The sequence below is a fragment of the Cervus canadensis genome, chromosome 31 (assembly GCF_019320065.1).
Source record: "Cervus canadensis isolate Bull #8, Minnesota chromosome 31, ASM1932006v1, whole genome shotgun sequence".
Classification (NCBI taxonomy): domain Eukaryota; kingdom Metazoa; phylum Chordata; class Mammalia; order Artiodactyla; family Cervidae; genus Cervus; species Cervus canadensis.
In genome coordinates, this window is record NC_057416.1 from 264,619 (window position 1) to 290,373 (window position 25,755).

The 25,755-nt window shown below is 35.8% G+C and overlaps 1 protein-coding gene and 1 pseudogene across 1 annotated transcript; both read right to left on the reverse strand.

The window, feature by feature from the left end:
- Positions 1 to 7,103: 7,103 nt before the first annotated feature.
- On the reverse strand, positions 7,104 to 9,324 carry LOC122432264 (annotated as a pseudogene).
- Positions 9,325 to 16,332: 7,008 nt separating this feature from the next.
- Positions 16,333 to 17,259, reverse strand: LOC122432265 (putative olfactory receptor 4A4). Its single transcript, XM_043454073.1, has one exon. It carries the CDS (start codon positions 17,257 to 17,259, stop codon positions 16,333 to 16,335), a length of 927 nt encoding a protein of 308 aa, XP_043310008.1.
- Between the last annotated feature and the right edge of the window lie 8,496 nt (positions 17,260 to 25,755).

Genomic DNA, 25,755 nt, shown 5'->3' on the forward strand with positions numbered 1-25,755 from the left:
AATGATTATATATTATATGTAATTATATATTGTATATATATTATATAATTATTAAAATTTTAGAATTATATCATTATGTATAATGATATAATTATATATTTATATTATAAATGTATAGAATAAATTTTTAAAATAAATTTATATTTATTTATATGTATATAAATGAATATATATACTCTTTATTATATATACTATATATAATATGTTGTACTATATATATTATATGATATATATTATATGTATTATAATATTACATAACATATTATATATAATATATTTGATATCTATCATATTAATGCATATATAATATATTAATATGAATATTAATGAATATATTAGAATAATATATAATATAATATATAATGTTATTTATTTATATAATTGTATTTGTATTTATATTTAGACTTTATATGTTATATAAATATATTTATGCATACTTGTATTTATACTTCATATAAATATTTATATTTATATATTTTATATTTATATATTTATATTTACATACATATTTATATGCAAATGTATATATTTTATATATTATATATAATGCATGAATAATATAGAGATATATGTTATATGATATATGTTATAAAAATACTTTTATAATAATAGAAAAAACTTAAGGAAGGATGTGAAAGCTTTTTAGGATGAAAACTGAAAAATGCTGCTGAAAGATATTACAGAAGACACATGTTGAGAATAAACATTCATGAATTGAAATAGTGAAGTGTCAATACTACCAAAATGGATGTACCTAGTCAATTCAACCCTTTTTAAAATTCCAAAAATGTTGTTTAAAGCATTAGAAAAATCCATATTGATATTTATGTGAAATCTCAAGAGAATCCAAATAGCCAAACAAAAGGAACAAATTTAAGGGTTTCCTGCTACTGGTTCTAAATCATACTACAGAATGGTGGTAATCAAAGCAGTGTGGGTCTGGCATAAAGACAGACACGTAGGAGGAAGTGGCAAACACGGCAGCTTAGAAAGACCCTGAGCTCACTTCCTCCCATGGGGACACCAAAATTACAACCGTTTGCAGAGAAACTACTGATGAGATCAACTTGAAGACTAGCAGAAAGGTTCCTGTACAACAAAAGGGATGGAATACTCAACAGAAGACACAGAATAGTCAAGACCCTTACTCCCAAGTGGGTGGCCCACAAATGGTACCATAACTGCAATTGCTGAGATTTTACCTAAGAAATCAGGGGTCCAAGATCCACATCTAGCTCCACAGACAATAAGCCCTGCACCAGGATGACTAACCTCCAAAATGTTACAGCACTCTTGATCCAAATGACATATTAAGTTGTGTTTCAATATATTAGCATTAATAACATTTAGAAAACTGAAACAATGCATTTACCTTTTACAAAAGCATCTAGAAATACAAATACTTTAAACTTTGAGAAAAGTCCTGCAGGAAAAATATAAGTCTTTTAAAAACTCCTAAGTAGATATATATCATGTTCAGGAATTAGAAAACTCAATCATGTTAAAAAGCTATTCATTATTAGGCCAAATGTAGACTCAACTCAATCATAATAAAAGCTCTGATCCTGCCCTTTAGAGATGTGGACGATTGTGTTTCCCAGAAATGAACACAACAGTATCTCCCATCCCACGCGCTCTTCCACAATGTGACTGCCACTTTACCATCAAACGATGTCATCTATTTCTCCACCACCTCAAGTCTGGACAGGACATGTGATTGCTTTAAGTATCAGAGGATGGTGAAAATGGGAGCAAGCTAGTTTTGGATATAGCTCTTAACTGGCATGACTATCTCCTCAGTAGACTTTCTTCTACTTTCTTCCCCTGGGTTCCCTGAGCCCTGTGTCAAAAGTCTGATGTTCTACTGAAGAGAACTTGCTGACCTGCATCTTAAATGGATAGGGGGAGGAACCACATGGGTCCCTTCGATCCATCACGTCCAAGATACCACGCATGTGAATTAAATTGTCTTGTGTCCAAAGGACATCCCATTATGAGATGAATAACAGAGTGACTTCAGTCCATGCCACCTGAAGCAGAAGAAATATCCAGCCAATATCTGCCTGAATTGCTGGCCCACAAATTTTGAGATAAATAAAATGATTGTTTTAAGTAAAGCAATAAGGTAGAGTTTCATGTGTGTAGCAAAAGATAATCAGAGCAAAAAGGGGAGCCTGGAAATGTAATGCTTCCGTACCAGGACACGGATGGCAGCTGGAAGGGCTTTGAAGAGTCTGTTTGTAATTAAAGGCTTTAAGAGTTTGTAATTAAAGGCTTAAAAGGAACTGTTATCTTGTCCTGGAAAAGTTTGACAATACCATCACCTATAGTAACTAGAAAAAATAAGATATACTTGAGTGAATACGTATTTTGATTAAGATAGCCAACTAGAGTATTGAAAGTGCCACTTGCTTCTTTTATCAGTGTATACTGTGAATGGGCTTCCCAGGTGACTCACTCGTTAAAAAAAAAAAAAAACACCTGCCAATACAGGAGATCCAGGTTCTTTTCCTAGGTTGGAAACATGCCCTGGAGGAGGAAATGGCAACCCACTCCAGTATTCTTGCCTGAAGAACCCCATGGACAGAGGAGCCTGGAGGGTTCTTGGGGTCGTAAAGAGTGGAACAGGATGGAGCGCACGTGCACACTGTGATAAATAATGGATAAACAGTGATGCGTCAAAAAAGTCACCGTTAAGTTTTCAAGCAGAATTCAGGAAAATCATTAAAAAAAAAGCCTGAACTTACTGTTTCCTGCAAATGAAACTGGTTCACATTCTAAGCAGATCCAAAGAGCAAAACTCTCTCAGAATTAGAAATGGCATAATAATAACTGTGATGTCAATGTTATGGATCTAAGACCCTTTGTTAAGACTTCAGGAAAATTTAAGGTGTGTCTAATAAATCCATGAACTACACAAAAGTATTTCTAATAAGCTTAAGGATTTATCGCACTGCACACAGTTGTTGTTGGTCTGTTGCTAAGTCGTGTCTGACTCTGTGACCCCATGGACTGCAGCACACCAGACTGTCCTTCACTACCTCCCAGAGTTTCTCAATTCGTACACACAGACTTTAATTCAAATCTGAGAAGGGCTATTCTCAAGATATTTGTGTATCTGACCCTTGTTTAATGAAGTAAACTCCAACTTAAAACAAAAGATAGAGAAAAGTTTACAAAACTTTTAAGAGGACTGCAGTAAAAGAAGCACGATAACCTTCCTTTGTGAACAAAATCTATTATGGCTATCTTGCTCTCTCCAAAATAAAGTGTGTGAAGGTATGTGAAAGAAACTGCACAACTATATTTCACAGACCTTCCTTTTTTGTTTCATTTTATATATATTTATTTATATATATATATATGTTTTTTCCAGCTTTATTGAGATGCAATTGACATAAAACATTGTATAAGTTTAAGGAATACAACAATGATAATTTGATATACATATATATTGTGAAAAGATTACCACAATAAAGTTAGTTAACATATACATCACCTCACATAATTATAATCTCTGTGTGAGGTGAGAACACTTAACAATTATTCTCTTAGCAATTTTCAGTATATATTGCAATATTGTTAGCTAGTGTCACCATCCAGAAATTCTTCATCTTATAAGTGGAAGTATGTACCATTTAAACAACAGCCAGTTTCCCCTAATCGCTAGCCCTTGGCAATCAACATTCTACTCTCTGCTTCTCAGCTTTGTTTTAAATTCCACCTAAAACTGAAGTCATATAGTATCGTTATTTGTCTTTCTATTTCTGTTTATTTCACTTAGCAAATGCTCTCAAAATCCCTCCATATTGTCAGGAATAACAGGCTTTCCTTCTTTGTATTGCTGAATGATATTCAAATATCTTCATCCATATTTCTTTATTCATTCATTAATGGACACTTGAGTTTTTTCTGTGTCACCTATTCTAAACAATGGTTCAATAAACACTGGAGTATGAATAGCTGTTCAGGTTTTGGATTTCATATAATGGATGTATACACAGAAGTGGGATTCCTGACTCATATGGTAGTTTATTTTTATTTTTTGTGAAACCTCCATAATGTTTTCCATAGTGGTTTAACACATTTATATTCCCACCAGCATTGTAGTAGGGTTCCTTTATCTCTATATTCCACAAACATTTATTAACTTCTATATGTCCATATAGCCATCCCAACAGGTATGAGATTATATATCATTTTTGTTATGGTTTACATTTCCCTGATGATTAGTGACGTGAGCACTTGAGTACCTTCTTATGTTACTATTAGCCATTTCTATGTCTTCTTTGGAAAAATATCTATTCAAAGTTCTTTGTCTATTTTTTTGAATTGGGTTATCTGATATTTGCTGTTGAGTGGTAGAAGTTCCTCGTACATTTTAGATATGAACTGCTTATGATAACTTTTTTGCTAGTATTTTTCCCATTCCATAGGTTACCTTTGCATTTCATCATTTTCATTGATGTGAAGGCTTGTCTGGATGAAGTACCTGAGATTAAATTCCTGGATTTTAGACTGATGTGAAGATGGGATGAGACTTAACTGACCTGATAGCTTTTGCCTCCTCCCTCTGGAAACCTTGAGCTGGCATTGTACAAGTCTGACAACCTCACTGGACAGACACTGTCTACATCGCCCTGTATCTACATGGAGAAGAGACCAGAAGGGCTTGGGTTTCCATCCATCTCTGCAAAGGCGCCATTCATATAAGTGAAATCATCTTGGACCTTCCTGAAAGCCTGGACATCAGCTGAATAGCAGAGAGTGACTTCAGTCCATGTCACATGAAACAGAACAATTGTTCATCAAGTCTACCTAAATTCATGTATGTGAACATACAGACCTGTGTATGGTAAATTTTAGCCCTGTGTATAGAAAGATACAGGTCTCTATATGATCAAACATAGCTGTACATGACAAGATACAGTCCTGTATGTCTAGATGGATACAATCTGTGTGTGATCAATAAATATATTTGCATATACTTATACAAATGTGTTCATGTCAGTAGTCAGATACTGATTCATGTGTCTTCAGATCCATATGTTCACATATACACATACATGCAAATGGACAGAGGCCCACATATCATTGATAATGTATGTATGTGTGGTCATACATCTTACAGGGAGTTAGATAAGATCTGAATGTGTGATGGGACACATATGTGTATGTTTTGGACACAGGTCTATGAATATTTGCATACAGACATGCACCCATGGCTTTGGCGTTATTCTGTAATTCATACCAGAATAAGAGATTAAGCCCTTTCTGACAAGCTCACTAAAAATATGAATCAAATGTAAATAAGAGAGTTCTCTTATTTTAAACAAGAAAACCAAAAACCAAGATTAATGTACATTCTATGGAGAGGAATGAAATTTTTTTACTGAAATATCAATCAATCTTTCACAGCATTTTTTCTGGAAAGTAAAATGATATAAAAAATGTCATTTCCCTCAAAATAAATGTGTAGAGTCATGACATTCTAAATATATCTTTATGAGATGTTTATAAACTTTGCAAAATGACCTTAAAGGTTATGGAGGGTAGGGAGGTAGAGGAGAAAGAGAAAGAGGAGAAAGAAATAAATCAGAATTTAACCTTCTAGATGGTGTAAAACCTGGCATATTAAATATAAAACATTCAAATTAACTGAAATTAATAATTATGTTGAAAGATTATATCACCTGTTTGGGGGAAAATAGTCATAGATATTTCCACATCATGAATTAAATTCTAGCTAGGTTAATTAATAAAATGCTTTGAAAAGTTATTTTAAAAGAAAAGAGGTTAAAATTTATAAAATCAGTGGAAGCAAATGGGTTTTCCAAGAGTGATGTGAGTGATGAAATCAAAAAGTGAAAAAAAAAGAACATATTTATATAAAAACACTCATTATTATGCATAAATAACAAATAAATATTTATAGCAAATGTCCAAGAACAGTAAATATTTGTAGCAAATTTATATATATTTCATGTGTAAAAAGTGAATCAAGATTTGCCAATAAAAATTCTCACTTCAGTAGATCAAGAATTCAAGTAATTGGCAAGTTTGATAGAGTGGATTTTATGTCTCATATATTGTGTAAAGTACAGAAAACAAGGAGAGTTAACAACTTTCCCTGTCTTCAAGGAGCATATAGACCAATGAACATAGACCATGAGCAAATATTTTTATCTCATAACTTTAAATAATTATATCAGTTTAAAGAATAACCAAATTTCTGTCTTTGACCACTTGGACTGCTATTACACAATACCATGGACTGGATGACTTAAAACATAAAAAAAAAAAAAATTTGCTTTTCACAGTTAAGGCATTCAGAGGTCCAAGTTTGAGATGCTGGCAGATTCCATGTCTGGTGAGGTTCCCTTCTTAGTTCATACAGAACCATCTCTTGCTGTGTCTGCACATGGTAAAAGGATCAAGTGAGATCTCTGCCATCTCTTTTGTAAGGACATTAATCTAATTTATGAGTCTCACCTTCAGGGTGTAGTCATTTCCCAAAGGGTCCACCACCAGATGCCAACACACTATAAAGCATTTAACTTTTTAATTTGGAGGAGAAAGAAACTTTGTCTTTAGAAACATCCAAAAGAGGAAGAATTAGTTGCACAAAGATCAATTCAAATGCTTGATGTTATTTGGTAAATGCTATAATATTTGAGAAGATTGAGCTAATATAAGAAATCCCCATTTTATAACAATAGTAATAAAAATCAGAATATAAGATTTATTCAGACAGTGCAATTGACCAGTGAAAAACAGTTCCTAACTACAATAAATTCATAGTATTAACTGTAGCTGAACTCAACACAGAACATAAATTATATCTCAACAAAGATATTTGACACCCTAAAACAATATATATTTTCATAAGAAAATGTAAAATCTTAAAAATATATTTAAGACAAGATACAGAATTTTACTTAAGAAATTATGAAAATCTTAAAATTATATTGGTCATTGGAACCATTCACCTAATAAATGTTTATGTCATGACCCAGTTAATAAACCTGAGGAGAAATTTAATATAGTTAAAAAACCACACATAGCTTTCCTGGAAAGAGCAACTTCTCACTAAAAATAGGTGATCATTTCCTGACTTCCTCACTGCTTTTTTCAGTCCAGAGCTTTCTCATGGCATTTTTCATCTCTCCATTTCTCAGAGTAGAGATTAGAGGGTTCAACATAGGGGTAATTATTGTGTAAAACACTGCTAAGGACTTATCAACGGGTAAAGTGGAAGGAGGTCACACATACAAAAAAACGCAAGGTATAAAGAAGAGGACCACTACAGTAATGTGGGAGCCATAGGTGGATAAGACTGTGCTTCCCTTCTTGATAACATTCTTCAGGGAGTGCAGAATGACCCCATAGGGTCTGAGTAAGAGGATAAACATAAACACACAGATTGTCCCATCACTGGCAACCACTGTGAGGCCAATAATGTAGGTGTCAGTACAGGCCAATTTTAACAAGGGGTACATGTTGCAGATGTAGTGGTCAATGACATTGGGGCCACAGAAGGGAAGTTTGCAAACAAAGAGAAGTTGAGCTACAGCATGTAAAATACCAGCAACCCAGACCAACAGAAGCAGGAGAACACACACTCACTGATTCATGATTGTCAAATAATGCAAGGGTTTGCAGATGGCCACATAGCAGTCATAAGCCATGACCACCAGGAGTAAAATCTCAGCACCACCAACAAAGTGCCCTATAAAAAGTTGGGTCATGCAAGCTTGGAAGGAAATGGTTTTGTTCTCATAAAGTAAGTTAATAATCATGGGGGTGACTGTAGTAGAATAAACAGCATCCATAAATGATAAGTAGTAAAGAAGTACATAGGGGAATCCAAGGTTGGGCTGAATACAACAGTCATGACAATGAGTAGGTTTCCCACCATTGTCACAATGTAGATAAGCAAGAAGATGATAATATTTTTCTAACCCTGGACACTCTGAGCGAGCTCCAAGAGAAAAAACTCAGTTACATTGCTCCCTTGTTCCATAGATTCTTCTGTATGTCTTATTCCAGAGATCAGGACAGAATTAGCTCTAAATATAATTATTACTAGTGACTTTCTAAAAAATAATGTGTTCACTTATTGAACCAGTAGGGAGTATGGTTATCATGTTCCAGCACTTCAAGATATTATAATACAAGGGTAATTAAAAGATCATTGCTAATCTCAAAAATCATATAGACTAATGGCAAGGCAAGTGATTAAGAAATATAAATGTGAAAAGGACACATTATTAAACAAATGAGTTGGCACAACTAGCTTTCTATTGGAAGCTAATAAAACTGTTTACAGAGCTAACATCTTACACAATAATAAAAGTTGATAAAAGATTTAATAGAAAGTAAAGCAAGATTTATTTCACATTTTCTTTACAGTTGATAAAGGAAGTGACTTTCTCCATTCTAGGGGTAGAAGAACCTTCTTTAACCAATCAATGAAATAGAAACCTTTGACAATTTCAAAATGTTTTAAAGATTTAGGAAAAGATACCAGAACATCAATTGACAATATTAGTTTGTGTAAATAATTTATATTATTGAGGCTATCCACAAAGTTAATATCTATAATAGGAAAACAACTCTAATAAACTAACTAATAAAGTATAAACAATTACAGAAGAATACATTTAAATGACCAACAAACATAGGATGTTGAAACTCATGTATGAACAGAAATATAGGAATTGAAGTAACATCTTGCTTACTACAGTATTACCTCAGGATCTTGAAAGCTACTCAGTGAAATTCTACAGATGCTGCATCATTTACATTTTAACAAGCAATGATTACAGAACATTTAAATTGAACCTACAAAGAGCTTTAGAAATATTGGTCCATTAAAATATCCTCAGACAGATACATTTGAAATTAGTTTCTAGGTACATGATGTTAGAAGACATAAATTTATTCTGGATCTTTAAAATGCAACAATATTGGAAAGATAATTACAGGACAGAATCAGTTTTCACAGATCTTAGTAAACACAAAGTATCCCTAACTTGGTTGATCATGAGATCAGATGGGAGAACTTTTAAAATACTGAACTGTCACATCCCCAATGTATTCTTTCAAAATGTAGAGCCTAGCTCAGAATCTTATGTATAGATACGCTTCCTGGGTCACCTGCATGAGGAGAAAGCCATTCACTCCATGTTCTGTGCTCTGGGGTCTGCTCCCTTGTCCTTCCTACACTGATACCAGATCTGGGAACACACATAGCAAAAGACAGGCAGCGCCACGTGACCAGCTCTTTCCACGCTTGCAGGAGACCTGATTCACCTCAGTCATTCAGAAAAACACTCCTTTTCAAAGTGTCAACATTTTAAAAATGAATATGAATGTACTGTTACCCAGAGAAATTTGAGTCTCGACTGTGAGCAGAGACTAAGCAATATTCATTGCTGGCAGAATTTGTCCTATTAAAAACCAAATGTTAAATCAACATTTTAAGTGGAAAGCTTTAAATTATATATGAATTGTTCAAATAAGAAAATTGTTCCTTGTGTTTTATAACAATAAAAGTAAAATAGCCTTTAAAACATTTTGATCTCAATCAGTTATACTAGACTGTCTTCATACAGTATTGCTGAACTTTGGGTTTCCTGAAAGATGGAGAATAATTTCATCTACATACTTAATTATGTTTTTGAGTCCATCATTTTAATACATGAAGTCCAGCATGTGGTACAGACTAATACTCTTGGAGGTAAGGGCAAATGTCCACAAACACTTTATCTATCTTTGAACTACAGCCCACGTTTTTGAGGCATTTAATTGCTGCACCTCCAAGACTGATTCTTACCTAATTAAATTCATTCAGACCTGAATGAGAATTTTGACGATAGACACTTTATCTCCAGAGATGCCACCAGAATAATCACCATGTAGAAATGGACTCACAGAACCCTGTTCTCTGGGGGGGTTGGGGGGAGGAGGTGATAAACAAGCTAAAAAAATAATAATAATAACAATTTGAATTCAAACCACCAAAAGGCAAAAGTTCAGTCTGGGCAGAAAAGAAATATGTAAAACCTTTCCTATTTAAATTATGGCCTTCAAAGTAGGCAAATCTGTTAACTTCAAGCTTTGTCTTTGTACATGACATCTGACCTGATTTTCAGAAAGGATGCATGCTAACCTCAGAAGTCCTTTAAAACTTGTTTTTAGTGCACATAATTTGTCACACAGTTTCAGACATGCAATTGGACAGAATCTGTGTTTGTGTAAGGGTGGAGAAGTATAAAACATTTGTGGGACTCCTCTATTCATCTCAAAGTGCTACTCATGAAACATTCACCAAAATAAACAGTGCACTTGGCCACAAAATAAGTTGCAATACATTTCAAAGGACTTAAATCGTATAGAATATATAGATAAACTAAATATGCAATTCAACGAGAAAATGATTTTAAAAAAACATTTCCTAACTATTTACAAATTAAGCAATGCATTTATGAACACTTTGAAAAATAAACTTTCAATATATATATGATCACTCATGCATATAATATGTATATTAAATATATCTATGAAGTGCATATATAATATATTATAATGTATGCAAATTAATTGGATACACAACATCACTAATTATTCAGTTCAGTCACTCAGTCTTGTCCGACTCATTGCGACCCCATGAATCGCAGCACGCCAGGCCTTCCTGTCCATCACCAACTCCCGGAGTTTACTCAAACTCATGCCCATCGAGTTGGTGATGCCATCCAACCATCTCATCTTCTGTCATTCCCTTCTCCTCCCGCCCCCAATCCCTCCCAGCATCAGGGTCTTTTCCAATAAGTCAACTCCTCTCATGAGGTGGACAAAGTATTGGAGTTTCAGCTTCAGCATCAATCCTTCCAGTGAACACCCAGGACTTACCTCCTTTAGGATGGACTGGTTGGATCTCCTTGCAGTCCAAGGGACTCTCAAGACTCTTCTCCAACACCACAGTTCAAAAGTATCAATTCTTTGGTGCTCAGCTTTCTTCACAGTCCAACTCTCACATCCATACATGACCACTGGAAAAACCATAGCCTCGACCAGACGGACCTTTGTTGGCAAAGTAATGTCTCTGCTTTTTAATATGCTATTTAGGTTGGTCATAACTTTCCTTCCAAGGAGTAAGTGTCTTTTAATTTCATGGCTACAGACACCATCTGCAGTTATTTTGGAGCCCAGAAAAATAAAGTCTGACACTGTTTCCACTGTTTCCCCATCTATTTCCCATGAAGTGATGGGACCAGATGCCATGATCTTAGTTTTCTGAATGTTGAGCTTCAAGCCAACTTTTTCACTCTCCTCTTTCACTTTCATCAAGAGGCTCTTTAGTTCCTCTTCACTTTCTGCCATAAGGGTGGTGTCATCTGCATATCTGAGGTTATTGGTATTTCTCCCAGCAATCTTGATTCCAGCTTGTGCCTCTTCCAGCCCAGGATTTCTCATGATTTACTCTGCATATAAGTTAAATAAGCAGGGTAACAATATACAGCTTTGACATACTCCTTTTCCTATTTGGAACCAGTCTGTTATTTCATGTCCAGGTCTAACTGTTGTTTCCTGACTTGCATATAGGTTTCTCAAGAGGCAGGTCAGGTGGTCTGGTATTCCCATCTCTTGAAGAATTTTCCACAGTTTATTGTGATCCACACAGTCAAAGACTTTGGCATAGTCAATAGGAGAAATAGATGTTTTTCTGAAATTCTCTTGCTTTTTTGATGATCCAGCAGATGTTGGCAATTTGATTTCTGGTTCCTCTGCCTTTTCTAAAACCAGCTTGAACATCTGGAAGTTCATGGTTCATGTATTGCTGAAGCCTGGCTTGCAGAATTTTGAACATTACTTTACTAGCGTGTAAGATGAGTGCAGTTGTCTGGTAGTTTGAGCATTCTTTGGGATTGCCTTTCTTTGGAATTGGAATGAAAACTGACCTTTCCCAGTCCTGTGGCCATGGCTGAGTTTTCCATATTTGCTGGCATATTGAGTGCAGCACTTTCACAGCATCATCTTTCAGGATGTGAAATAGTTCAACTGGAATTCCATCACCTTCACTAGCTTTGCTCATAGTGATGCTTTCTAAGGCCCACTTGACTTCACATTCCAGGATGCCTGGCTCTAGGTAAGTGATCACACCATCGTGATTATCTGGGTTGTGAAGATCTTCTTTGTACAGTTCTTCTGTGTATTCTTGCAACCTCTTCTTAATATCGTCTGCTTCTGTTAGGTCCATACCATTTCTGTCCTTTATTGAGCCCATTTTTGCATGAAATGTTCCCTTGGCATCTCTAATTTTTTTGAAGAGATCTCTAGTCTCTCCCATTCTGTTGTTTTCCTGTAATTTCCACTAATTATTAGAGAAATACAAATCAAAGCTACAATGAGGTATCACCTCACACCAGTCAGAATGGCTATTGTCAAAAAATCCATAAATAATAAATGCTGGAGAGAGTGTGGAGAAAAGGGAACCCTCTTGCATTGTTGTTGGGAATGTAAATTGATACAGCCACATGAAGAACAGTACGGAGTTTCCTTAAAGTACTAAAAATAAATCTACCCAGCAATCCCACCATTGGACATAAACCCTGAGAAGACCATAATTCAAAAAGACATATATACCCCAATGTTCATTGCAACAATATTTACAATACCCATGAGAAAAATGCAAGCTCAATACCTGTTGACAGATGAATGATAAAGAAGATGTGGTACATATATACAATGGAATATTTCTTGGCCATAAATAGGAACAAAATTGGGCCATTTGCAGAGATGTGGATGGACCTAGAGTCTGTCATACAGAATGAAGTAAGTCAGAAAGAAAAAACAAAATACTGTATATTAACTCATAAATATGGAATCTAGGAAAATGGTACAGATGGACACATCTGCAGGGCAGGAATACAGACGAAGACATAGAGAACGGACATTGGACGCATGGGCAGAAGGTGGATGAAGGATGAGTTAGGATTGGCAAACATCCATCACCATGTGTAAACTGCATAGCTAATGGGAACCTGCTGTGAGCACAGGGAGTGGTGAGAGATCCAAGAGGGAGTTTGAATATAGCAGATTCATTTCTTTGTACCACAGAGACTAACACAACATTGCGGGAGGAGAAGGTGATGGCAGAGGATGAGGTGGTTGGATGGCATCACCGATTCTATGGACATGAGTTTGGGTAGACTCCCTGTTGATGCACAGGGAAGCTGGGCGTGCTGAGTGACAGATGACTGAGCGACTGAGCTGAATTGAAAACCTTAAATATATACAAACACCCTGCATACTAATAATATGGTGGTTACTCAACAGTATGCATTTTTCAATACTTGCAGAACTCTGACTAAAAAGATGAATAACAAACTATGAAGTTACATTTTATATAAAAATGGAAAACAAAAAGAATTACTACATTGAACATCAAACAATTGGAAGATGCAACAGAAGATAAGATCCTAGGTAACAACAGAAGCAAAAAAAAAAAATCTCTAAAAGGTGAAATCTTCAAAGAAACATACTAGATCTATGTGTACATAAAAGAAGACTTGTTAAATGGAAATACCTCCTCAGTGTGTGTACAAGAATTCTTAATTCTCTGAAGACAACAAATACTTTCTCAATCAAATCTTATTGAAAATACTAATTACTCACTTTCACTAGACTACCGTATTGAAATTTAATTTCAATATATAAATATGCAAGAATAAATGTAATTCTGATAAGGAAAATAATGAAGGAGTGCCAGGCTTATGAGATATTAGACTGTATTTTAAATCAAGTGTCATCATATCATATGTTAAGTGATAAATGAATAAAGAAATCACTGGAATTTAATTGTGGCCTGATTTTAATTCAAACATATATCATATTTCAGAATACAAAGTTCAGATATCAAGTCATGAGGGAAAAGAGTTTTGCATCTATAAAAATGGCCTTCTTCAAAAATGACTAAAATTTATTCCCTACTTAACAGTTTTCACAAAATTGTAAATGGTTCAAAAATTTAAATGTAAAATGTAAAACAACAAAATTACCTGATATTAAACGTTGAAGAAATGTGGGAGAATATTTTTATAACATTGAAATATGGGAATTCATAGCAAGATACTAAAGACACAAAATATTGATGGATTTAATTATAGAAATGCAAAATTAATTCTACATGATCCAATGTATTCTGAACAGTATAGAAATAAAAAAAGAATAATAAACTGGAAAATTTCATTTAATTCCACATACATGGTAAAATGGATAATTTCTTTAGTAATTAATTAAATCATAAAATTAGTATGGAAAAAAGCAATCAATATCACACATAAGAGGGAGGTGGGAGGGGGGATCGGGATGCGGAATACATGTAACTCCATGGCTGATTCATGTCAATGTATGACATAACCCACTGAAATGTTGTGAAGTAATTAGCCTCCAACTAATAAAAAAATAAGAACATTTAAAAAATAAAAAAAAATTCATCAATAGACATTTTATGAAAAAGAATATAAATCATTTATAATATGTGAATAGATGTCCAAATTAAATTGTATTTATTTGCAATTAAAATGTGCAAATGAGATATAGTATCATTAGACTGTCAAACACCAAAAAAATGTTTATCAATCACTGATTGCAGATGTGTGTCAAAACAGATATTTACCAGAATGAGGGGAACAATGGGCTTAGCTGAATGTTATGGATGGCATTTTGGTCATAAATATAAGCATCAACATTTTAAACACATATACCAATTGACTCAACAATTCCACTTCTAGGAACTCACGTTTAGAAAAAAATTTTTTTTCCATTTATTTCTATTAGTTGGAGGCTAATTACTTTACAATATTGTAGTGGTATTTGCCATACATTGACATGAATCAGCCACGGATTTACATGTGTTCCTCATCCCGATCCCCCCTCCCACCTCCATCTCCACCCCATCCCTCTGGGTCTTCCCAGTGCACCAGCCCAGAGCACTCCTCTCATGCGTCCAACCTGGGCAGATCACCAGCCCACGTTTAGAAAATTTTGTAGAGACTTTTTGCAGAATCACTTCTCATAGAAAAAGAGGGAAACAGGAAAAGACCTGATGCATTAATTCTAATGTATCTTTATCTAAAGTTAAGAAGTATGAAGCAGGCCTGGTGCACTGGGAAGACCCAGAGGAATCGGGTGGAGAGGGAGGTGGGAGGGGGGATCGGGATTGGGAATACATGTAACTCCATGGCTGATTCATGTCAATGTATGACAAAACCCACTGAAAGGTTGTGAAGTAATTAGCCTCCAACTAATAAAAAAAAAAAAAGAAGAAGAAGAAGTATGAAGAGGTGTATATACACTGGTATATAAAGATCTTCAGAAAACTGAGTAGTAAAATGCAGCATTTATATACAGAGACATAATCGCAAACACTCCTATGAAAATATACTTGCTTTTGCAAAGAATATTACTTGAAGAGTCTTAGGAACAGAATAACTACATCTGGAACACCTGGGAAAATATGGTTTGTGATAAGGAGGAAATTTATTCTACATATTCCATTGTGCATTGACTATATTCTTAGTATTTATTATTATCCATTATATTTTCAGTTTCTTATTTTAAAGCACAAAATATCACACTAAAATGTCATACATATGTGATAGAAATGAAATTAAATAAAGACATAATCTGTATGATGTTAAATATTTTAACTAATAAAATAAAAAAATAATAAAGATAAGGGGCAAGACTCAAAACTAAGAATGAGAAAATAATAAAAGTAAATGAAGAAATTAAGTAAAAATAGGGGAAATCCATAAAAATGTCATCAATTAATTAATTGCATATTGTCTGTCAATATCATCATCTCAGTCACTAAGTCGTATCTGACTCTTGGCAACCCCATGAACTGTAGCCCACCAGGCTCCTCTGTCTATAGAATGCTCCAAGCAAGAATACTGGAGCAGGTTGCCATTTCCTTCTCCTGGGGATCTTCCTGACTCAGGGGGCAAATCTGTCTCTTGCATCTCCTGCATTGGCAGGTGGATTCTTTACCACTGCAACACCTGGAAGACCACATCTTATTGACTCCCTGTTGCAAAGGTATCCTACCGTTCTAGTTCAATGTTAAAGCAGACATCATAGAGTTTACATTCTAACAGAGAAACTGCTACTAATAGCAAAAACATGTAGCTTATTCTTTAATATTAAGCATTATAAATCCTTAAAGCAAAGGAAGGCTTGCATCAGATTTCTGTAGATATTTACATTCCAAGAAGATTGGGCCTAATAATGAGTTACTTCCTTCTTGTTGAATAATGCATATATTTACCACTTGATATGATATTTTTTTCTAAAGAGTTTCTTCATAGCATTACTCAACTCAGAATTTCTTAGACTGTAGATTAATGGGTTCAGCATGGGAGTTATGACTGTATAAAACACACTCAATGATTTGTCAATGGGGAAGGTCTTAGCAGGTCTTACATACATGAAAATACAGGGAACAAAGAAGCAGATAACCACAGTGATGTGGGAACCACAGGTCTGGAAGGCTTTCTGCCTCCCTTCCTGACTCAGGTTCTTCAGGGAGTGCAGGATGACTCCATAGGAGACGAGTAAGAGTAAGAAAACAATAGTGCACATCAGTCCTCCATTGGCCACAACTAGGATGCCAATGACATAGGTGTCAGTACAGATGAGTTGCAATAAGGGGTACATGTCACACATAAAGTGATCAATGACATTGGGGCCACAGAAAGGGAGCCCATAAACAGTGATAAGTTGAATCACTGAGTGCACAAAGCCACCAACAAATGACAACACCAGAAGCATGAAACACACCCTCTGCCTCATGATCACCAAATAGTGCAAGGGCTTACAGATGGCCACACAGCGGTCACAGGCCATCACCAGCAGCAGGACGATCTCTGATCCTCCAAAAAAGTGCTCTGTAAACAGCTGGGTCAGACAAGTTTGGAAGGATATGGTATTTTCCCCAAAGTACAAGTCTGAAATCAATCTGGGGGAGATAGAAGAGGCATACATTAGGTCTATAAATGATAAGCAAGCAAGAAAAAAGTACATTGGTGAGTTCAGGGTCTTACTGACAGTTACAGTCACAACAATGAGCAGGTTGCCCACTAGAGTGAAAATGTAGAAGAGCAAGAACATAACAAAAAGGACTTTCTGCTCCTTTGGATTCTGTGTGAGGCCCAGGAGGGCAAAGTAAGTTACATTCCTCCGTGGTTCCATCTAGTGTAGACAGGAGCTGAGTTCATGTATTAGAAGTAGTTTACCTACGAAACAAGGTGGATGGTGCAGTTAATGTATTATAAGTTTCATCTTTTTCATAATTTATTTAAAATAATTTACATGAATTATCTGTGTCCAATGTGTCATAGACATTGTGAATACCAAGTTGAATAAGGCATAGTTCCCTAACCTCAGTGATATAATGCAAAATTCCTAACCCTTTAGTAAGTGCCTTTATAAGAATATTCACAGAAGTTTAGAGTTAATATATATAAATCAAGCTAAAGTATAATAGCAATCAAACTGAATATAATATCAGTCAAGCTGAAGTCAGAGAAGACTTCTCTGAGGATGCTATATTTAATGTGGAGCTTTAAAGGAAATACGAAAGAACAAGAGAATATGAGAAAGGAATTCCTTAAAAACAGTACACCATTTATAGTCACAAAGATGTAATACTTGAGATCCATTAAAGCTAATTTCCATATTCCCTTGTAAGTAGATAAAACTTTAACTAGAATGTCACTGTCCTGAATTGTCTCAAACCTAACTTAGACTTCTTTCCTAGGGTCTTCAGTTGCATATACCTCATTTTCTGCCCAATAAATGTCAAAGCACTTTAAGTTTGTCTCCAGTCTGTATCTTTCCTTTTATTTTCAACTTTGTTTTAAAATTCTACATAAATCTGTACAATGACTTAAAAAAAAATTATTACAAATGAAGCTTTGGAATACAGCACCTGTTACACTTTGATAGTTTTGCTGGACAATGGAAACAGCTATTAGATATTGTAAAACAACACAAAACAAAATATATGCAACATCTCCAACTTTGGACATATGATTGGATATCAATTTAGCATATATATAAATAAATTTTAAATATTCCATAATAAAAAGGGAGTTCCCCATGTCATTAAATGATACCACCTTTCAAGTAATTGCTCAGACCCCTACCCCCCCTCCCCCAAAACAAAACCTCACAATGTTCTTCACTCCCTATTGTTCTCTTACTTAGGGATACCTTTAGCAAACCTGTTGTCTTTGTTTCCAAAATACATCAAAAATTTGATCATTCTCTACCCTCCACTTTATTCCTGGCCCAATGCAATAGCCTCCTGCCATGCTTTTCCACTTTTATTCTGGCCTCCAAAAGAAATTATCTTAAAGCAAACTATATGATTTTCTTTAAATCTTCTTCTAATTATATTGCTACATTCCTCAAAACTCCTGCAGTGTACCGAACTGAACTCCCTGTGTTATATAGCAGTTTCCCACTTATGGGGGGCAGAGTGGGAGGGAGTTCTAAGAAGGATGATATATATGCGTACATATACGTGATTAACTCTGTTGTACAGCAGAAACTAACATTATATTGTAAAGCCCTTATACTCTAATAAAAGATAAACTCCTATGTTGGATTTCAATCATGTACTTACGATTTAATACATCACATTTAAATTTACAGCAACAAGAACTATAATCTCTATTTCAGTTGAAGAAACTTAAGGCACAGAACATCCAGTTAATGTTCCCAATGTCACACATTTTTATATAATAAAAGTAGAATTGAATTTAAATTTGATTACTTTCAAAGTAATTTCCTACATAATAAAGAAAATCACACAATTATGAAGTCTGCTTCCCACTATTTACTGTTAGTCTTACCTGTGGAGACTTGCTCATTATCTGCAGAATAAGTTTTTAAATCACTCATTTGGATCTGGAATTCTTCTTTCATCCAGTTTGACAACAGAGGGCCAAAGGCTGCATTATTTCTTGAAGAAATATTTTATATCATTCCAGTGGCTTTTCATTTTCTCCATGGAGTTTTCTTATTATTCAAAATATTTTTTTAATTTCTACTCTAAGTTATTTAAAAGAAAATTCACACATACACAGAAAAAAAAATACCACATTAGGATAATTTACCAAAAACACAAACAAATCCTACATTTACATAGTAAGATAGCAACCAGTCATTTCCCAGAAAAAGATTTCTCTAGTAACTTATTTTCCTACTATTTTCAAAATAGAAAAAAAAAAATTCAATCATTTAACTCTTTTTTATCATGTTAGTAAGTCCAGAATAGTTGAGCTGAGATTTTGACAGAAATTCTTGTGCTATTCTCTCTTGTTATGCAATGCTTTAGCCCAACAAAGGACCCCCTGAAAATTTTATATGAGTTTTTAAAAGGATATCACCTTTGTCCTGATATTGGCAAAGATAACTAGACCTTTTATCTCTCCTACCCACATTTATTGTTGAGTCATAAAATTGGAGTGTGTCCAATATAGATTCTTGCTTAATTAAATTCACTGGGGTTTTCCACTAAATATTTAAAGTACATGTACATATAAAGACAATGCTAGGTCAAATCATATAATTAGGTTCAAGAAGTGTAACATGATAGCTCAGTTGGTAAAGAATCTGCCTGCAATGCAGGAGACCCCAGTTCGATTCCTGGGTGAGGAAGATCCGCTGGTGAAGGGATAGGCTACCCACTCCAGTATTCTTGGGCTTCCCTTGTGGCTCAGCTGGTAAAGAATCTGCCTGCAACCTGGGAGACTTGAGTTTGATTCCTGGGTTGCGAAAATCCCCTGTAGAAGGGAAAGGCTACCCACTCCAGTATTATGGCCTGGAGAATTCCATGGACTGTATAGTCCATGGGATCTCAAAGAGTCGGACAAGACTGAGCGACTTTCACTAGCATACAGCTAGTGTAACATGGAGGAAAATATGGTCTTAGAACAATTATGAAGTTATTGCAACTCAGGAATAAAGTATCAGCCCAGGCATTTTGTTCTAGTTCACCTAATTAAAGACATATTTCCCAAACTGCCACAGCAAGCTTTTGTTTCTTTTTATTTAATTAATACTAAGTTTATTCTGCTTTAAACTTTGTTTAGATATATAATAATTTTATCACTGATTTACTCATTATTTATCTAATAGTTTTATTTTTGTTTTTACTTTAAAGTGCTTATTTAAAGCCAGGAACTCTACTATGAGTGAGGACACAGTAAATAGTAAAATGATGGGGTGGGTCATGTAAGTTCTTTCTCTCAAGAATCTCATATTCTTATGAAGAGTAGAACAATAAAGGAAAAAAGTTAATGAGGTAATTATAGACTTATTCACTGATAATAAGACAACAAATAGAGTATGGTGACAGAAATAAGTGATTTTTGCTATGGATAATGTAGTCAGAGAAGATGGTTTCAAGGTGATGCTAAAGCTGAAATCCAAACACTAGAATGTTTCTAACATTGGAAGCGCTGTGACAGACAGTAAAATCAAGTAAAATTTAATTATAAAATTACTTCATTTCAGAGATGATGCAATCTACTTGAGGAAAACTAAAAATTCAAAGAAAATTTTTTTAAGTTCTGTGTATTTTAAAAATGGTGAAAGCATGCACTTGTCTCTTATTCTTAATTTTTAAAGGGAAAGCTTTCAACTTTTCAATGTTGAGTCTTATGTGCCCTGTGGATCTATTATACACAGCTCTATCATGTTGAGATACATTGCTTCTGTACCTAATTTACTAAGAATTTTTCATCCTGAAAGGATGTTGAATTTCTATGCTGTCAATGAACACAACAAAGAGGAAATTAAGAAGCAACTTCATTTATAGTAGCATCAAAGGGAATAAAATAATTAAGAGCAAACTTAAGTGAGAGATAAAGTCTTCTACACTGAAAACTACAAAATATTGGTGAAAGGTGTTAAAAAAGACACATAAACATAAAATTATATTCATGAGCTGGAATATTTACTATTATTAAGTTGTCAATGCTACCTAAAGTAATCTACATTTTCAATGCAATGCCTATGAAAATTCCCAAATATGGTTTGCTTGCTTGTTTGCAGAAATAGAAAAATGCCTCCTAAAATTTATATGAAATCTTAGTGGAGTCCAGACAGCAAAATGAATCTCGAAAAAGAACAAATTTAAGGGTCTCCTATTCTTGATTCTAAAGCACTATAAAACTATGATAAATCACAGCAGTGTGGTTTTGGCATAAAGACAGACATATATGAGAGAGTGGCCAATAGGCAAAGACCCTGAGTTCACTTTACAGCTATTTACAAAGCAATCACTGATGAGAAAGACCTAAAGAGTAGCAAAAAGGTTTTCTAAAACAAACAAACAAACAAACAAAATATCAAGAAGAAACCAGAACAAAACAGGTAGGAAGAGTAGAGATGCAGTATAGTCGAGATCATACTTTCAAGTAGGTGACCCACAAATGAGCAAATAACTACAATTACAGTTTCTCCCAAAGGAGTGAGAAGTCTGAACCCCACATTGAGCTACCCAGCCAAGGAATCCTACACCAGGAAGATGGGCCACAAAACAATATGTCTTTGAAGGCCATTGAGTCCTTGGGAGAGATAGAAGATGGCTGTAGGCAGTAGAGAAGTGAAGGGAAAGTGTCAGTGTCTAGCTCTTTGCGGCCCCATGGACTGTAGCCTGCCAGACTCCTCTGTCCATGCAGTTTTCCAGGCAAGAACACTGGAGTGGGTAGCCATTCCCTTCTCCAGGGGATCTCCCTGACCCAGGGATCAAACCTGTGGCTCCCACATTGCAGGCAGATTCTTTACCATCTGCCACCCAGACAGTAGAGACTTTACCCTAAAAGCGTCCACAGAAAATCACACAGACTCCACCACTCAGGGCAGAGACAGTCATTCGAGTGGAGCTTAAATGAGACGACTTGCTGATTTTAGAGAGTTTCCTTGGGAGTCAGGAAGCAACTGGGGACATGGGCCTTGGCAGCAGCCGTTCTGAGGAGCTGTCCTCCATGACGACACTGGTGCTGGTGAGATTTCCTTTGGAGCTCTTCCTCTAGCTTTATATTGGCAGGACACAGCCCCAACCACTGGCCAGATGGTTGCACACCTAGAAAGCCCCAGATCAAGAAGCTAGCTGGTTTTTATCTTTCTCTTTCTGACTCACTTCACTCTGTATAGTAGGTTCTAGGTTCATCCACCTCACTAGAACTGACTCAACTGTGTTCCTTTTTATGGCTGAGTAATATTCCATTGTGTATATATACCATCACTTCTTTATCCATCCATCTGTCGGTGGACATCTAGGTTGCTTTTATGTTCTAGCTATTGTAAATAGTGCTGCAATGAACAATGGGATACATGTGTCTCTTTCAATTTTGGTTTCCTCAGATATATGCCTAGGAGTGGGATTTCTGGGTCATATGGTGGTTTTATTCCTAGTGTTTTAAGAAAGATAAATACTGTATTCTAACACATACATACAGAAAAATGGTACTGCAGAATTTATTTACAGGGCAACAATACAGAAACAGACATAGAGAATAGACATATGGACATGGGGAGAGGGGAGGAGAGGGTGAGCTGTATGGAAAGCATGACATGGAAACTTACATTACCGTATATAAAATAGATAGCCAACGGGAATTTGCTGTGAGGCTCAGGAAACTCAAACACAGGCTCTGTGTCAACCTAGAGGGTTGGGATGGGGAGGGAGACGGGAGGGAGATTCAAAAGGGGGGGATACATGTATACCTATGGTTGATTCATGCTGAGGTTTGACAGAAAACAGGAAAATTCTGTAAAGCAATTATCCTTCAATAAAAAATTAATTAAAAAAAGAAGAAGAAGAAGGTAGCTGGGCAAGGATATAAACCTGTCCACCAGCATGCTGGCTACTGTGGGAAGTTCTGAAACCCCAGCTACCGGCAACCATGCTCACTCACCAGGTACAGGGGCTCCAGAGCCATGATTCCTTGGCCCCCAGTCCCACCATGGGCTGGCCAAGATCAGACTCTGAACTCCTGCACCTGCCACAGAAACCCCAGGATGAGTTTCCCCCACCAGAGGGGTAGGCCCAGGACCCACCATGGTGTGGCTTCAAACACCAATAGGCGGAAACCAACCCTGTGATCATAAAGATCCTTCAGTCCACCATGCCAGGACTCATCTCACTTACCAGGGAAATATCAGCCTAGGACCACCCTAAGCCCTGGCCCCACCAACCTGGAATCCAACACAGTCAGAATTCCCTGGACCCAATACAACTACCAGTGGACTGGCACTAACCTCAGCACCCAGCCTCGCCCACTAGTGGGTGGACACAGGCCCTAATACCCAACAGGCCTCAGCCTCAGCCACCAGTGAACAACACTAGCCCCAGAATCACTGGGACCTGCAGCCAGCTGCGTCAGTATCTGTATCAAACCACCAGTATACCGTCCAAAGGCAGAAGTGTACATTTATTTTTTAAGGGAAATTGGAACATTCTCGAAGTTGGATCACATGATAGGAGACACGGAAATAAGTCTCAGTTTTTAAGTTTGAAATCATATAAAGCATCTCATAGCATATGAGACTAGAAATGAACTACAAGGGGGAAACAGAAAAGGCAAACATGGAGGCTGAACTAACACTACTACACAAGCAATGGTCAGTGAAATCATCAAAGAGGAAACTGAAAACTGCTTGCAGACAAATGAAAATTTATTCAAAATCTGAGCGATGAAGTAAAAGCAGTTCTAAGTAAAGTTTCTAGTAATGCAAGCTTACCACACATCCTAGTAGGCCAACTGGGATATGTGAGTCATATATCCCATATACACGTGAGTCAACTGAGTCAGCCAACTTTAAATAGAATACTTTTTTTTTTTTAATACAATGAATGCTTAACATTTTGGTACAAGCTAGTGTAAGCCCTTTTGATTTTCTATAATCTATATGTTCTTGACTTAAATGATAAATCAAAGGTGTTTTCCCTGCTTTTAATTCAGTGGTTCTATAATAGTTTGGGGTCAAAGATTGTTAAGAAAGCATCTGATAAGACTCTGGCATTACATGTTTCTTATTATAATTCAACCAACCACATAGGAACTGAGGCATAAAACATGTCTTTACCACTTTCTGAAATTATAATTGGATCACTTCTACTTAGCAATATTAATGTCCCTGATATTTAGCACATATTGAAATATCAACAATGAGGTTCCCTTTATTCTTTGGTGAAAGAAATAAAAAGCATTCTAGATCTTCTAATCAGAAAACTGAAAGTGAAAAGTGAAAGAGAAAGTCGATCAGTCATATCTGATTCTTTGTGACCCCATGGACTACAGAGTCCATGGAATTCTCCAGGACAGAGTACTAGAGTGGGTAGCCTTTCCCTTCTCCAGGGGATTTTCCCAACCCAGGGATCAAACCCAGGTCTCCCACATTGTAGGTGGATTCTTACCAGATGAGCTACTAGGGAAGCTCTCTAATCAGAAAGGAAGTGAATAGTGAATTGCATACTTCCAAATTATGAGAATGGGAAGAGCTCACACTGGATACTGCAGTGAACATGGTTTGGATCAAGAATTCATCATTCCCCATGGTGTGATGTAGGGATGTGGAAAGTGGATCCAGGATTAAATATCTATGCATGTACATCTCAAAGTTCTCGCTGCCTTGAGTTTATAAAGATAATTATCTTTAAGCTTTTTAAAGTGATTTATTTTCAAAGTGTAAAGTGGAAACATTTCTCTCTGATCATAAGGGTAAATGAACTTTCCCAGTGTATGTACTGAATAATTATTCTGCTTCCCAGCAACCTGCAATACCACTACATTCATACGTTAAAATCTATCTATCTATCTATCTACCTATCTATCTATATGTACATATATATATATAATATATATTTTTTTTCTTAACTTTCTCTTTTGTTCAATTAGTATATGTATCCATGAGCCAGTAACATAGGGCCTAAATGACTGCACTGTTTCAGATACTATTGTAGCACAAAAAAGTATACCGTCATTTATGGTTTTAAAGCAACAACATTCACTTTATTATAGTTGGTGATTTCAATGGGTCAGGCATTTGCTTAGCTCAGCTAAGTACTTCTAGCTCTGCATCTGTCATAAGCTTGCAGTTAGAAACAGGTTGAAGTCACCCAAAATGTTTATTCACTCTGGTACCTAAACTTGGAAACCTTGAACAATGAGGGCTAGAATACCTGGTACTATTGAGATCGTAACAGTAGGGACCTAATGTGATTGAAAGGGTGTCCTTAGAAGAACAGGAAGGGACAGCAGAGCTGGCTCTTGCATGAGTGCACAGAGGAAAGGCCACGTGAGAGCAGAGTGAGAAGACAGCTGTCTGCAAATCACAAAGCAAGGCCTCCAGAAGCCAGCCCTGCTGTCCCCTCGATCATGGACTTCTGGCCTCTTTTCTGAGTGAAAATAAACATCTTCTGTTGAAACTACCCAGTCTGGTGTATTTTGTATGAGAATCTAAGCCAACTAATACAATGGTGAGACTGATAATGATGATGATGATAAACTGCAATCTAGGTTTGTGAAGAGCAGTTTGAAATGAATCCCAGAATTCAATTCAGTAAAATCCAGCCCCTTTTCACTTACCAAATGTGATGATTTTCCAAAGTCAGAGTATTTTGAATAACAGTCGTCAGTCATTCTTCAATACGATCTTTGTGATATCACC